The 15,393-nt window shown below is 40.0% G+C and overlaps 1 protein-coding gene across 1 annotated transcript in view; it reads left to right on the top strand.

Annotated features, from left to right (window-relative positions):
* ankfy1 (ankyrin repeat and FYVE domain containing 1) overlaps positions 1-14,942 on the top strand; it is a 58,956-nt gene extending 44,014 nt beyond the window's left edge. Inside the window, exons 19-25 of the mRNA XM_055657840.1 lie at positions 1,694-1,870; positions 3,021-3,168; positions 4,479-4,569; positions 5,805-5,929; positions 7,289-7,435; positions 9,670-9,760; positions 13,523-14,942. Of these exons, the coding sequence (XP_055513815.1) occupies positions 1,694-1,870; positions 3,021-3,168; positions 4,479-4,569; positions 5,805-5,929; positions 7,289-7,435; positions 9,670-9,760; positions 13,523-13,655 (912 nt within the window). The 3' untranslated portion in view covers positions 13,656-14,942. The remainder of the gene's footprint in view (positions 1-1,693; positions 1,871-3,020; positions 3,169-4,478; positions 4,570-5,804; positions 5,930-7,288; positions 7,436-9,669; positions 9,761-13,522) is intronic.
* The last annotated feature ends 451 nt before the right edge of the window (positions 14,943-15,393 follow it).

Here is a 15,393-nt window from a genome sequence, read left to right as displayed (position 1 = left end):
GCTTGAGTGTATACACACAAGTACTTTGGCAAAAGATTTAGTCAAAGCAATATTGTAATTTAAAAACATTTTGGTCATTCAAGGACTCGGAGTATTGCATTGGTGGGCAATCTACCCAGTATCACAGAAATGTATGGCAACAACAGGAGGCTATGGAGACTGTGCCACCCAAGGTTTATCCTGCCTTCCATTGTTAATCTACAGGTTATAGCTGCACAAGTGTATATCCAAGCGCTACACTGTGGTGAAAATTGCTGCCTCACCTATCATTTCAGGCAGCAAATTCTTGACCACTGTTGGGGAAAAGCAACTCAAGCCATGTTGTAACTTGCACTCCTAGGTTTAATCAGATTAGATATTTTGTGTTAAAACAATCTGACATTATCTTGTTAGAATATAGAACAGTACTGCACATGAACAGACTCTTTGGTCCACAATGTCTGGGCTAATAATTACGTTAAGACCATCACTTATCTATCTGCACATAATCCATGAGACCAAGCACAGGCATGCCGATCTTTTCACTGATCACCTCCGCTCAGTCTGCCTAATCTGTCTGATCTCCCGGTTGCTAAACACTTTAACTCCCCCTCCCATTCCCACATTGACCTTACTGTCCTGGGTCGACAAAAATGCTGGAGAAACTCAGCGGGTGAGGCAGCATCTATGGTGTGAAGGAAATAGGCGACGTTTCGGGTCGAGACTCTTCTTCAGACAGCATCTGCAGTTCCTTCTTAAACTTACTGTCCTGGGTCTCCATTGTCAATGAGGCCCAGCACAAATTGGATGAACAACACCTCATATTTTGCTTGGGCAGCTTACACCCCAATATGAATATTGACTGCTCTAATTTCAAGTAACGTTTGCCTTCCCTCTTCCTCCATCCCTCCCCTCTTCCCAGTTCTCTGACTAGACTGCCCTCATTTATATTTTATCTCTGTTTGCTTTGGTTACCTTCTCTTAGCTAGCAATGATCTATTCTACATTTTCCTTCATCTGCATCCCCATTGTCTCGTTTTCACACCTTGCTTTTCCTTATCTCTATATCTCCCTCTCCCCTGATTCCGTTTGAAGAAGGATCTCGACCCGAAACGTTGCACATTCCTCCTATCCAGAGATGCTGCCTGAGTTACTCCAGCATTTTATGTCTTCCTCCATTCACTGTATATCCATATGCCCATCAAAAAGTATTTTAAATACCACTAATGTATCTGCTTCAACCAGTAGTACATTCCAGGCAATTACCACCCTCTGTAGAAAACATGCCCACACATCTCTCTTAAACTTTGCCCTACTCACCTTAAAGCCATGCCCACTAGTATTTGATTTTTCCATCCTGAGATAAGGATTCTATTTGCCTACCCTACCGATGTCTCTTATTTTAAATGCTTCTAACGGGTCTTCCTACAATCTCTGCCATTCCAAAGAAAACAACCCAAATCTGTCCAACCTCTCCCTGTAGCTAATTCCCACTAATCCAGGCATCATCGTGGCAAACCACCTGTGCACTCCTTCCGAAGCCTCCACATGCTTCTTGTAATGGGGCAACCAGAACTGTGCGCAATACTCCAAATAAATGTTCTAGTTTAGTTTCTGTTGTAAACCTAATGGCAGTCTTGCTGCTATACAGTTTCAGTATCATGTGAAATGTTCCCTGGGTTATATAAGCCTTTTCCCTGTTGTACTTCAACAGATTGATAACAAGGGGAGGAACTTTCTTCATATTGCTGTGCAGAACTCTGACATCGAGAGTGTTCTATTCCTGATTAGTGTGCAGGCCAATGTGAACTCGCGCGTCCAGGATTCATCCAAGCTTACACCATTACACCTGGCAGTGCAAGCAGGATCTGAGATAATAGTCCGGAATCTGGTAAGAACGAGGCGATTAATGTAAAGGCAATGGGATTCACAGTTATCCTTGTCCTTATGGCATTGTTCTTGACTTACTGTACCATTAACCCTTGAAGCATGGACATAATAGTTGCTTAACGAAGATGTGCTTTTGCAAAAATATATATTTTGGTAAAGAGGTCAAATACTCGTGGAAAAACTCTGTTTGTCTTCTATTGGATCTTGGACCATGCTGCAAAAATGCAATGCCACTTCAGAGGAAACACTGGAAAGCTAGAGGATTTTTTTAATGTTGAGCGATTGGAAACTTGTTTAGCTGGAGCTACTGTCCTTGTACTTAAATCACTGAAAGAAAATGTACAGGTTCAATAACAATTCGGAAGGCAAAATATATTTTGACCTTTATTGTATGAAGATTACTGAATGCCAGAATTGAGGAAACGTATGCTACCCGCTGCTGCTGTGTGGGGATGTTGTTGCTTATGTCCTTATCAAAATATATTTATCTGCTTCTGCAAAATTAAAGTTAACTGCTTATTACTGTGCTGAGTATGGGACCTTGCTGAGTGTAAACTAGTTGCTGTGTTTGCTATACTACAGCAGCTATTGCACTTCAAACCATCAGTGATTAAGTATTCTGGAGCACCCAGAGTTTTTGAAAAGTGAAAAGGAAAAGTGTAAGCCATGGTTAGCTTATTCATGGTCCTAATGTGTTATACTTTAACCCATTTGAATTTAAATGTTAATATACTCATTGTTGCACATGAATAGAAACTTCAAAATTAAACAGATCCCAGATTCAAATCCTGTACAGCTGATTTATGCTGGAACTTTTACTTAGCAGCTAGAAATGGGATTTTACTTTTTTTTAACTGGTGGCGTAATTTTCAATTATGCTGTACAATGAGTCTAGGAAATCTGTTCTATGGTAATCTGGTTTCCTTGCTTTGTTTTCCCCCTTCCATATATCACCTCACCCCCTCTCGACCTGTATTCTGTCATTCCCTAAGCTTTAATATCACATTTCAATTTGCAGTTTGTGGCCCCAACCCGTAGGACACCTTCCCACGGCCTCCATTTGTGTGTTCTCATTGCAAATCTAAATGCAGTCAGGACTTGATTGTCACTTGCAGTCTCTTATTCCCAATGTTCTCTTTCCTGTGTCCCAGCTGCTTGCAGGTGCCAAAGTGAACGAGCTGACAAAACACCGTCAGACTGCCCTCCATCTAGCGGCTCAGCAGGACCTGCCAACTATCTGCTCTGTGCTGCTGGAGAACGGTGTGGAGTTTGCTGCTGTCGATGAGAATGGAAACAACGGTAAGGGACCTGGCAATGAACAATTTGAAAGACAGTATTGAGCTTACATTTATAAACACATTTTAACCTGCTTCCTCATCTCAAACGCAGGAAGTAACAATAAGAATGCAAAGCCTTCACATGGTAATAATTTCCCCAGGAATTTCACAGAAATGAAATCACTTAACTGCAACTGTGTCTTCAGAGGCTTGGTCAGAGTCATCCTAAAGGAAGAGGATGGGATTTGGAGTATTCCAGAGCATGGGGCCTCAGCAGCTGATGGCAAAAGCCATTGACAGAATGATGTACAGAATGCCAGAGCAGGGGTGAGGGGGGAGGGAATATTGTGTGGATAATGGTTCTCGCAGTAGCATGTATTCTGCATAAATACTTTTCAATATTTGGCCACATTTCCAAATTATTTGTGATTTATCCATAACCTGGGTCAAAGACTTGAAGATGTACTTGAACACAAGTGGTCGATCATTCTGAAAACGGTGATTAGGTTACAGATCAGAAGCCAGAGCTCCAGGCCATTGATCTAGAAATGCCGTCATGGATGCCGGCAGATTCAAGTGGTTAAATAAATCTGAATATGTTAAAAAAAAAAAAGCAAACAACAAAATTATGAAACTCTAATCATGAAAGCAGTGGACTGCAGCTGACAACGCATCAGGTTATTTTCCAGTGGGGAGAATCCAGCCCATCTGTGAGTCCACATTCACCAGTGTTGTTCACTCTTTGTTGCCTCCCCAGGTGGAAAATAATCTGCAGCCTTGCCAGCAATCCTCATCCAGTGGATAAATAAAAGGATTGTGGTACTTTCATCTTTCATTCTTGTTCAACAAGACTTTCAGCAGTTTTGTCCTTGGATTCAAGATGACATTTTATACCATTTTAGGGCTTGTGGTCGATGAATGGTCAGTCGTGAATGAAACTTCAGAAAGAAGTTGCAGAGTGAAGCTCCCCCCATTACAGATCATTACAGGCGGTTTATTCATTAATGCAATGAATGCCATTGAAAGACTATTGTTTCTTTCAATAAATTATTACTGATCACTTCAATGATCTTGGGAGTTGAGGCACTTTGGGTAACTGTGTGTGCATTACAGTCCAGCTTCTTGATAGTGAGAGGGCTCAGTAATTCATCACTCTTTTGACGAGGGAAAGTTAAGGTTCAAGTGGACAATTTTTGAACATCATCCTGATGATGTGCTTCACTGAAGGGAATTAGTATTAGCTGGAACCTCAATGGAACAATTGTTTTATTTTCTTGGTGTGTTTGCTTTCTGTTAGCACCACTGATCACCTTTTAAAACTTATTTTTACAGCCCTTCACCTGGCGGTTATGCATGGACGCCTCAACGTAGTGCGTGTTCTCCTAACTGAGTGTAGTATCGATGCTGAAGTTTTCAATTTGAGGTATGATCATTTGGGGAAACTTTAGCACATCAGTCTCTCCCTTATAAATTGACACAATGCCATAAAATGCAATACATTTTCAGACATCCCTGATGGTCTTGTTGGATTCTGAATGACGACAAATCAATTGAAAAAGGAAGTTACTGCTGTTTTATATCGAGATGGTAATTCATTTAAATTGAATTGAATAAGTTTATTGGCAAAGTATTCACATACAAGGAATTTGCCTTGGTGCTCCGCCCGCAAATGACAACATGACATACAGTGACAGTTAGGAATGATACATAAAACATTAAACATTAATAATAAAACATTATTGATTAAACGTGAATTAAATAAAATACCAGAGCAAAAGGAGTCTACAGATTTTTGGTTATTGAGTGGAGCTACTACTCATGGGGGAAAAAAAGCTGTTTGTTATGTCTGGCTGTGGCAGCTTTGACAGTCTGGAGTCACCTTCCAGAGGGAAGTGATTCAAAAAGTTTGTGGCCAGGGTGAGAGGGGTCAGAGATGATCTTACCAGCTCGCTTCCTGGCCCTTGCAGTGTACAGTTCGTAAATGGAGAGAAGGTTGCAGCCAATAACCTTCTCAGCTGATCGGACTATTTGCTGCAGCCTCCGGATGGCATGCTTGGTAGCTGAACCAAACCAGACCATGATGGAGAAGGCGAGGACAGACTCTACGATGGCCATATAGAATTGGACCATCATTGCCTGTGGCAGATTGTGCTTCCTCAGCTGCCTCAGGAAGTACATCCTCTGTTGTGCCTTTTTGACTGTGCAGTCGATGGTAGCCCCCCACTTAAGGTCCTTGGAGATGATTGTTCCCAGGAACTTAAAAGACTCCACGGGTATGACTGTGGCGTTGTTGATGGTGAGTGGGGTGAGGGGAGGGGGAGATCTCCTAAAGCCTAATATCAATTCCACTGTCTTAAGAGCATTAGGCTCCAGGTTGTTGCGATGGCACCAGGACGCCAGCTGTGTCACTTCCTGTCTGTAGGCAGATTCCTCCCCATCCTGGATCAGTCCAATCAGGGTTGTGTCGTCCGCAAACTTGAGAAGCTTGACATAGGAGTCCGTGGAGGTGCAGACATAAAAGTGTAAAGTGAAATTATACCAAATCATTAACCTGTTTCTATTGTCAACAATATTTCAGCCTCAAATCTCCTGGCTCATGTACTCATCAGTTAATTGTTGATATTTGCATTCTGACTTATTTTTCCCCTCGCTCTGCAGGGGACAGTCACCTATGCACGTCCTGGGACATTATGGGAAAGAAAATGCAGCAACCATCTTTGAGCTCTTCTTAGAATGCATGCCTGACTACCCACTCGATAAGCCAGATGCTGAAGGGAACACAGGTAGGTGTTAAATTGGTGAAACCAGCTCCTGGAAAAATGAGTGGAATTCTGATAATCTGACATGGCAGATTTCCAGGACTATTGGGAGTTATTCCTTGTACCCGACTCACTTTTACTTTAGATGGTAAGGAGTGATATAAGTTTCCAGTGAGCCCCATGAGATGAGAGGGAGTATAGGTACTGGGGTCCCAGTGAGTTGAGAGGAGAGTGCAGCAAACATCTGGTGAGCCAGATGCTGGACCATTGGGATTTTCCAACAGTCGGATTAACAGAGCTTTATTATATTTCATGTGAACGCTGCTTATATGTCTTTTGGGTATTTCTGATTTTTTTTTTTTCTTCTGTTTTTAAACATTTCAGTTAATGAGTTGTGCTGTCTGGTCTTGGGTTCATTTTGAATGTTCTTGCCCGTTTCCTGAATTTGTTTGTTTGCCAGGGAGCCTCAGCATTGACGTTGCCCCCCTCAGATCTCTTGAAATTGGTGTTGGCCTGGCCATCCTGAACCTCTGGTTCTGTATCTGTTCAGTGATCAAGGAGTTGTTGCTATTTTGTAATCTGTACAAGAATTAACTTTGGTGGGAAAACCAGAACAGAGTGACGAGGCAGAAATGATGCAGTTGGGAACGGTCACATAGCACCAGTAGCACCTTGGTTTTATGCAATGCGGGAATATGAAGCGGAGGGTAACATTTTAAAGTCGACATTCGGGAGAAGTCTATTCAGTAATTTTGGTCCTTGTTGCCTGACTACTGGTACAGGAGCTGTTATGACTTGCTGCTGTATTTATAAATATCCTGTGCACTTGTGAGCAGGTTGTCTACCCAACTCCAAGTACACGATCCTCCGCACTACCTAACCCAGTGCCTCCCAAACGTTTTCATCTGCAGCCAAAAATTAATCAAATATTTGGATTTGTGAACCATCTTTGGAGATGCACGATAAATAAATTGATAATTCTTTCAGAATGATGAAAGTTTTCAAATACATTTTATTTGGGCAATGCAACATAAATCACCAAATTAAAACATTAAATACAAATCAAATTAAATAAATAAAAATTAAGTTAAAACATGAATTAAACATTTTTAGAGCCCTTCATAGCCCAGTTTCAATTCTCCGTGACGGCCTGAGATTGGGAACCAGCGACCTAACCCATGATTGCTCACAATAGGTGTGGTTTTAAAATCAGTAATCATTGATCATTATTCTTATTTTTTATTAATCAGCCCTTTACAGATCTGAGCATGTTTTTTTTCCCCTGTTCATAAAACCCTGGATAAAACTGTTATATTAGGATCAGATGTTGCACTGTATAATTGTCAGTATTATTTATTTAACCTGTGGCCGTTTCTTTGGCAGCCTTGCTGCTGGCTTACATGAAGGGAAATGCCAATCTGTGTCGAGCCATTGTGCGGGCTGGAGCCCGTCTGGGTGTCAATAACAACCAGGGGATCAACATATTTAATTACCAGGTGGCCACAAAGCAACTGCTCTTCCGGCTTCTAGGTAACACATCACTGATTTACAAAGCTTTTTTTTTAAATTTTATTTATTTTTTATTTTTATTTTTTATTAGAAGTACAATAAGTTACAGTAATACACACCACATATATATTATTACATTTGTTGTACCCCTTCATTTTTTGAACTTTAAGAAAGATAGAAATAAAAGAAGTAAGGAAAGTGAGAAAGAGTCGTGAAGTTGCAGGAAAGTGTTGGGAAAAGAAAGCCCATTAGAAAGAGAGTTAGAGAAGAAAGTTAAGAAATAGACCCTAGAAAAGAAAGAAAGAAAAGGAAACAATCGCTCTATTATAAAAAAACTCAGCAAAAAGGGATATACCAACCATATTTTTCACCCCCCGTTACCAGATCCTGGCACCATTTATTTTTTTAAATTACTATTGCACCTTATGCTTGGAGTAAGTCCATAAATGCAGACCACATCTTTTGGAAGTGGTCTGCTTTGCCTGCGAGGAGGAGTCTCATATCTTCCAGGTGTAATGTTTCGAGCATGTTTGAAATCCACATTTTTATTGTTGGTATAGGAGCGTTTTCCAGAATTTGAGTATAAGCTTTTTTCCCGTAAGCCCGTTTTTATTAGCCCGTAATTAAATAAATTATTTTGAAACACGTTTAGTTCAGGGCTACCTTCCATTATTCCAAAAATAATCCATTCTGCTTTTGGTATCAGTTTTATTTTAAATAGTTTTGTGAAGATTTCAAATATTTAGTTCCAGAATTTGGGGATTTTTATACAAAAAAACAAAAGAGTGCGCTATGGTAGCTTCTTGAGACTTACATTTACTACAAATGGGTGAGACGTTAGGGAAAAGTTTATTTATTTTGGTTTTTGAATAGTATAGTCTATATAATGTTTTGAATTGAATTATACTGTGTCTTACGTTGATCGAGCATTTATGCACATATAGTAAGTGTTTATCCCAGCTCTCTTTTGAAATTTTTATAGCTAGATCTTGTTCCCAGTCTCTTCTAATACCGTCAGTTGTAGGTATTTCTATATTTAAAATAGTGTTATATAAGTATGATATTAGGTTTGCTGATTCGGCCTTTGTCTTCATTGCTTCGTCCAGTAAGTCTGGAGGCATGTTATGATAGTCTTTTGTATGTTTTCAGATAGTCACACATTTGAAGATATTTAAAATATTGATTATTTCTCAAATTATATTTCAGTTGTAATTGTTGAAATGATAGTAATTTTCCAAATTCATACAAGTCTCCGAGCGTTTTGATTCCTAACTGATTACAAAGCTGAATTTGATTATTGTGAGTTGTGTGTAAAAAAATAGTTTAATTTTGAATAAAATTATCAATGGATTGAGAGAAAGTTGGTTACCTGGTTTTCTTTCAATTTGTTAGCATTTCTATTATAAACTGGTGTAGTAACTCCACATTCAGATATTATAAAGGCTCACTTGGTCATTCTTACTGACATGTAATTCATAGCAAATTAGGTAGACACAAAATGCTGGAGTAACTCAGTGGGACAGGCAGCAACTCTGGAGAGAAGGAATGGGTGATGTTTTGGGTCATGTCATGTCAAATTAGAGTGGTCTAATGAAGCACCAGTCAGAGGACAGAACTGTGCCAGATTGGTGATGCCATCAATCAGTGTGGAAACGCCCACCAAAGACAGCTGTGTCATTTTCCGGAAGGATTAGTACCATGCATCCTCTACATTGACTCCACATGTAGCTTGTGAATTTTCATGGTGTTGCTTCAAACATGAGCTGGGAAGATTCATCCTGATTATTATTCAATGCCATAGAGGGCATTTGACCTATTGGGTCCATGCCGGCTGCTAACGGAGCAGTCACATTGGCTCTCCATTTTCCTCTAACCTTGCAACTTATTTTCTCACCATAGCCATCAGTTCCTCTTTGGTTCTTTTACCATCTACCAACACCCAGCAGTAATTTTCAGCAGCAATTACCACCTTAGGGTGTGGATGTCTAATTCTTTCTCGGGTCTGACAAAAGGTGCAAGACCTAAAATGCTGTCTGACCCGAGCTATTCGAGCATTTTCTTTTTACTTCAGTTTAACAATGTCTACTTTATTTTTGATTTTCAGCAGTTGATAATGTTCATTAGGTTCTGAACATAATGTTCTGAAATTATCGGGTGTTAACAAAAGGTGTTGAGAAAAATTGTTCAAACGTGGGGGAATTCTGTAAAGTAACCTTGGATACCATCTGGTTTCTGATGTTCAAATGTTGTTTCAGACATGCTGTCAAAGGAGCCCCCTTGGTGTGATGGTTCCAACTGCTTTGAGTGCATCTCCAAGTTTGGCGTCACTATGCGCAAGCATCATTGGTAAGTTTGGTTTTTGAGCTTGAATATATTTCACTCGTGTGAAGAGTTTGCCAGTATTATTTGAAGCTGACACTAATGTTACTTTATCTTTTAAAATTGTACACAATGTGAATGGATCCTCTCCCAGTCTGGTAGCTCTTCATTTAGAGCTGCATTAGCAGCAGGAATTGGCCATAGGGCGTGCAAGTTGTTCACCATTCAGTGATCTAATTGTTGTTCGCCTGATCCTCAGAATTTTGTGACGTACAAAAATAGCAAGCCTTGGATGCAAATTTATTTCAAGAGCATCCACAGCTGTGTCGGGTAAAGAATTCCAAAGATTCATAACTCCTTTGGAGAATGAATTCCATCTTTTCCACAGCCTTTATCCTGAGATTGTGCCTCCTTGCTATAGGTTTCCTACTGGAGAAATGTCCTTGTGGCATTTACCTTGGCAAGCTCAAGGAGTAAATCACCTCTTCACTGCCTTGAATGCAAAACATCTTTCCTTAAAATGAAAACTATATATTGTACTCCGAGTGAACTCTGAACAAATGTAGTAAAACCTCCCTTCTTTTGTAACCCATCCGTCTTGCATTAATAACATGCTATCTTTCCATGGAACAAGGACAGCCAGCTCTCTGAATACAGCATTCATTAGTCTCACACCATTTAAATCTGCTTTTCTATTCATCCCACCACTTTGAATATGTTTGCATCTTTCAACATTATGCTCCATTGGCTCTTTTGCCGAACCTACCTGTGGGCCTTTGCAGAATCTTTCCTCTTCTACAACCACCTTTCCCACTGAACTTTGTAACATCAGCAAATGTGGGCTCCATACACAGTCCTTTTATTTTAATCACGAAGAGAGATTCTAAATGGCTGAGACCCCAGCATTGATCCCTTGCCTACCCCACTAGTTAAAGATTGCCATCAAGGAAACTACCATTCCGCCTAGCTGTTTTGTCCATTAACCAATCCTTTATTTCTATTAATATTATCCCCCACACTATATTTATAAGCCACAACGTTACTTCATGTCTTTTATTTGAAATCCATTGTCGACCCTGTCAATCCTCTTGTAAAAGTTTTAACAGATTTGTCAAATACACGTTCTATTTCGTATTTTGTCTTTTAAATGACAACCTAGCTTTAAATAATCTACTCCAACCTTTCCCCATTGACACATTGTAGGCTCACTAGCTCACTGCAAGTCTACTTTCTTGTTTATTGAATAGCTGTGCTACATTTGTAGATTTCCAATTCATTGGGAATTTGCAGAGACTAAGATTTTGAAAACCCACAACAGTGCACCAACTACTTCGGGAGCCATTTCTTTAGATTTGTAGAAATGTATAGCACATGAACAGGTCCTTCGGCCCACAATGTCTATGCTGAACAGTTAAGCTAATTAAACTAACCACTATATCCCCTCCATTCCTTGCATATCCAAGTGCCTATCTAAAAGGCCTATCTAAACACCACTATAAGATCTGTTTCCACCACAACCCCTGCCAGCTAGTTCCAGGCATCCAGTATTCTCGTAAAACAAAAAAACCTGCCCATATATCTCCTTTAAACTTTCCCCCTCTCACCTTAAAGCTATACCCTTTAGCCTTTGACATCTCCACGCTGGGGCCAAGGTCTTTCTACCTAGCCGTGTGCCTCAGAAGTTTACATAATTTTGTCAGATCTCCCTTCATTCTCCATCACACCAGAGAAAACATCCAAGTTTGTCCAATCTTTTCTTATAGCTAATATTTTCTAATTCAGGCAACATTCAGATAAACCTTCTCTGCACCCTCTCCAAACCCTCCACGTCCCTCCTCTAATGGGGCATTCATTAATGCACACACCACTCCAAATACAACCTAACCAAAGGTGCAACATAACTGCCTGACTCTTGTACTCAATTGCTCAACTGCTGAAGGCAAGCATACCAGACGCCTTCTTTACCACTCTATCTATGACAGTGCTATGGACTTGGACTCCAAGATCCCTCTGTACATTAATGACTAACTTTATACATTCACCTTGCATTCGAAATATCAAAGTCCAACAGCTCACATGGATTAAACTCTGTCTGTCATTTCTCTGCCCATATCTGTAACCTATCCCACTATCCTTCTACAGTCTTCCTCACTGCCTACAACTGTTTGTATATCACAGCCGTCCCTTACCCTGCAGAATATCATTGGTCACAGACCTGCAGCTAGAGCAACATCATTCTTACTCTGTCTTCGACTAATAAGCCAGGTCTGAATCCAAACTATCAAGTCAGCATGGGCCCCATGCATCTTAATTTTCTGGATTAGCCTACAATGAGGCACCTTATCAAATGCCTTTCTAAAATCTAGGTGGACAATATCCACTGCCCAAACTTTATCACTAACGTTTGATGCCTCCTGAAAAAAAACTCGATCAATTTAGTAAGAAATGATCTGCTGCAGGCAAAACCATGCTGACTGTCCCTAATGATTGCATTCTCTTCCAAATGTAACTAAATCATATCCTGAGGAATCCTCTCCAATAGCTTCCCCACCGTTGTCCTGCAGTTCACTGGCCTATAATTATTTCCTGGATTATTTCAATTTCCCTTAAACAAAGCAACAGGACTGTTGTTGCTCCTTTCCTGCCCTCCGGAACTTTGCCTGTGACTAGAGAAGATACAAATATCTTTGTTGGGGTCTTTGCACTCTTTCCTCTGGTGCCCCTCAATAGCCTGGGATAGATCCCACCAGGCCCTGGGGAATTATCCTTCTGAAGAAACCTTCTGAAGAAACCTAAAATGATCACCTTTTGATTTCGAACTGACCTCACTGTTCTCCACGCCCCTCTTGGTGAATCCAATTGCGGAGTACACTTTTAATAGCTTGCCCACATCCTCTGAACCAAGCACAAATTTCCTCCTCTGTCAGTGAGTCACCCGACCTTATCCTGAATTACCCTCGTGTTTTTTAATGTATAAACGGCCTTGATCGACTTGCCAGTGACATTTCATGGCCCTTTTTCCCAGTCAATCTGTTGCTTTACTCCCTTTACCTTACCTTGTACACTTTTATTCTTATGATTTAAATTCTTCACCCCTTTGTTTTCTAATTCCCTACTATTTTTGATATATTCTGCACTTTGTTTCCTTTCTCTTTGTGCACCACCTGTTGTACTCGTATATGGTATGATTTGCCTGGATTGTGTGCAAACTGGTTTTCTTTATCTCCATATATTTGATTATAATAAAGCAATACCAGTATTTCTTGTGCCTCCTGCACGCCAGGGAAAATTAGACCCAGTCTCTTCTTACAGTTCAAACCCTGCAGACTCAGTAACATCCTTATAAATCGTTGTTGTACCCTTTCCAGTTTAATGGCATCCTGTCTGTAACTGGGTGACTAGAACTGTACGCAGTACTCCAAATATGGGAGAGTTTGGGCAGGAGGAAATTTGAGGAGTACATTAAAAACGTGATGGCAAGTGCAGTGTGATACTAAGGGAGAGTGTATATAATGTTAACAGAGCCACAGTTTGAACAGCTAATTAAATAGTTGTCTGTATCCTGTCTGTCTTGAACATATTTTGAAACTATTTTACTTCTTTCATTTCACGCCAGAAAAAAAATGGTTTAATTGCAATAGTCTATTGTGTCACAGGCTGCCAGCAAAGGAGATGGTACTGTCTAATAACACTTATAAAGATATGTAACTGATGAAAAGATGGTGTGGGGAAGGTTGTGCTGCTTCCAGGCCTGCTCATTGTTGACCTGATTACTCTTTGTCTTCACAGCCGCCATTGTGGACGATTGCTGTGCCACAAGTGTTCAATGAAGGAAATTCCCATCATCAAGTTTGATTTGAACAAGCCTGTGCGAGTGTGCGACATATGCTTCGATGTCCTGACACTGGGTGGAGTCTCTTAGTACTTGTTAGAGTTGCTCTCTTGTTTGTGTTTTACCAGCACTACACAATGCCTTTTCCAGCAGCTGGAAGGTCGAATTGGACTAGCACCTTTAAAGAGAAGTCTAAACACTTGAAGATTGCATTGTATTACTCAGATTGAAATTATGCTGTTTGATTGTAATAAGGGACTTGATGGCATTAATGAATGAGCAAATGCATAGCCACGTGAATCACTCAGAGTTGAGTGCAGGTGCTTCTGGCTGGGATTGGTATGAGCCTATTCTTACAGGGTTGTATGGTAGAAATATTCAGGACCTGGGGGTGTTTCAAATGAGCACACTCCAGTTCTGTTCTACTTTGTATTTTTTTAAATCCTTGCTCATTAATCATAGGTAATGCTTTTTCCCTTCCCCAGATCCATTCAAAATATAATCTTCAATATCATTGTGAAGTCACACTTGTGACAGTGTAGACTAACTCAACAATCCCTTGAGGGTATTGACTATCCACTTCTCACATGGACCATGTATGGCAAATGCTTCAATTTAGAATGCTCATTCTTCATCTATACATGACAGCAATTGACTTGCTGATTAGCTCGCTCTGGGAAGAAATTGGTAACACTAATTTATTTTACCAGTACAGTGGCTGTGCATTTAAAAAGGGAAATGGCATATATTTGAACTAAATGCATAGCCTACTCTGTGGTAGAATATCATTTCTTTTAAACTGGTAAAACATAACTTTTAAAAAATATATCTGCTTAGTACAGTAACAAACTAATCTTTAGGAAGCTAATTCTGTAGCCTATAGTATTTGAAAAGAATGTTTTGCCTTTTCATTAATTTCAGTTTTAGTTCTGTAGGTCTGTTTACTGGATTCCCCTTGTAAGGAGCAGTGCAGACTTGGCATGCGGCTTGTTCTAGGATCACCTCACTGGGTAATGGATGTGCTCCAACTAGAATAGGGGAGATTAGTTTGCTGGAAACCCTGCCATGTGAGTCATTAATCCATCTGGGCGCACACATTAAGCTTTGGTCATAAGTCACAAAGAAGCCACTTTTGTTATGTGTGAATGATACTCGGGCCATCCCTGAACAAGAGAATGTTACATTTTGAAAACGATTCCACTTTGTCAAGATTTGCTGCATGACATGCAGTGAAAATTGTGTAAAATATTTCAGAACAAAATGTATTTTAAGCAGTTTGTGCAGTGCTAGACAATGCTTTAATGTGTTTTGGCAAAATTTCCCATTGCATTATAACTTAATCCATTAGAATATAAACCCTGCTGCTTTGAGCCTGAATAGTTGATATCTTACATTGACATCCCATATATAATTCTGATACAATCTGTAATATTGCGTGCTCTGCGCTTATTGACGGGATGAAGGGTAAACTAGACCTTTGGAAAGGTTTACATTCATTTATTTGTTGAAGTCAGCAACTTGTTGAATAACATTCCACGTGTAATACGATGTTGGTGCATTTGTAATGCAGCTTGTGTGCCTTGAGAAGCTGCTTATATAATTAAACTATTGGAGGCTTCTGGCTAACAACAATTGCTTTGAACTAATGTGGTAGTATTAAATTCCCTTTAAAGTTTAATGATGGGGTCGATTGAAGATACTATTTACTCGACATGATTATGTTCTTCTTTCATGGTCTTGTTTGCTAAACATCCTAGGGTAGCTATGTTATTTCACTAATTTGCCCAATTATAATCATGCTAAAGCTTGCCAGAAACAAAGCCAAGCT

Source organism: Leucoraja erinacea, chromosome 28, assembly GCF_028641065.1.
Source record: "Leucoraja erinacea ecotype New England chromosome 28, Leri_hhj_1, whole genome shotgun sequence".
Lineage (NCBI taxonomy): Eukaryota > Metazoa > Chordata > Chondrichthyes > Rajiformes > Rajidae > Leucoraja > Leucoraja erinaceus.
The sequence above is the reverse complement of the archived record's forward strand: the minus strand, read 5'-3'. Positions and strand labels throughout refer to the sequence as shown.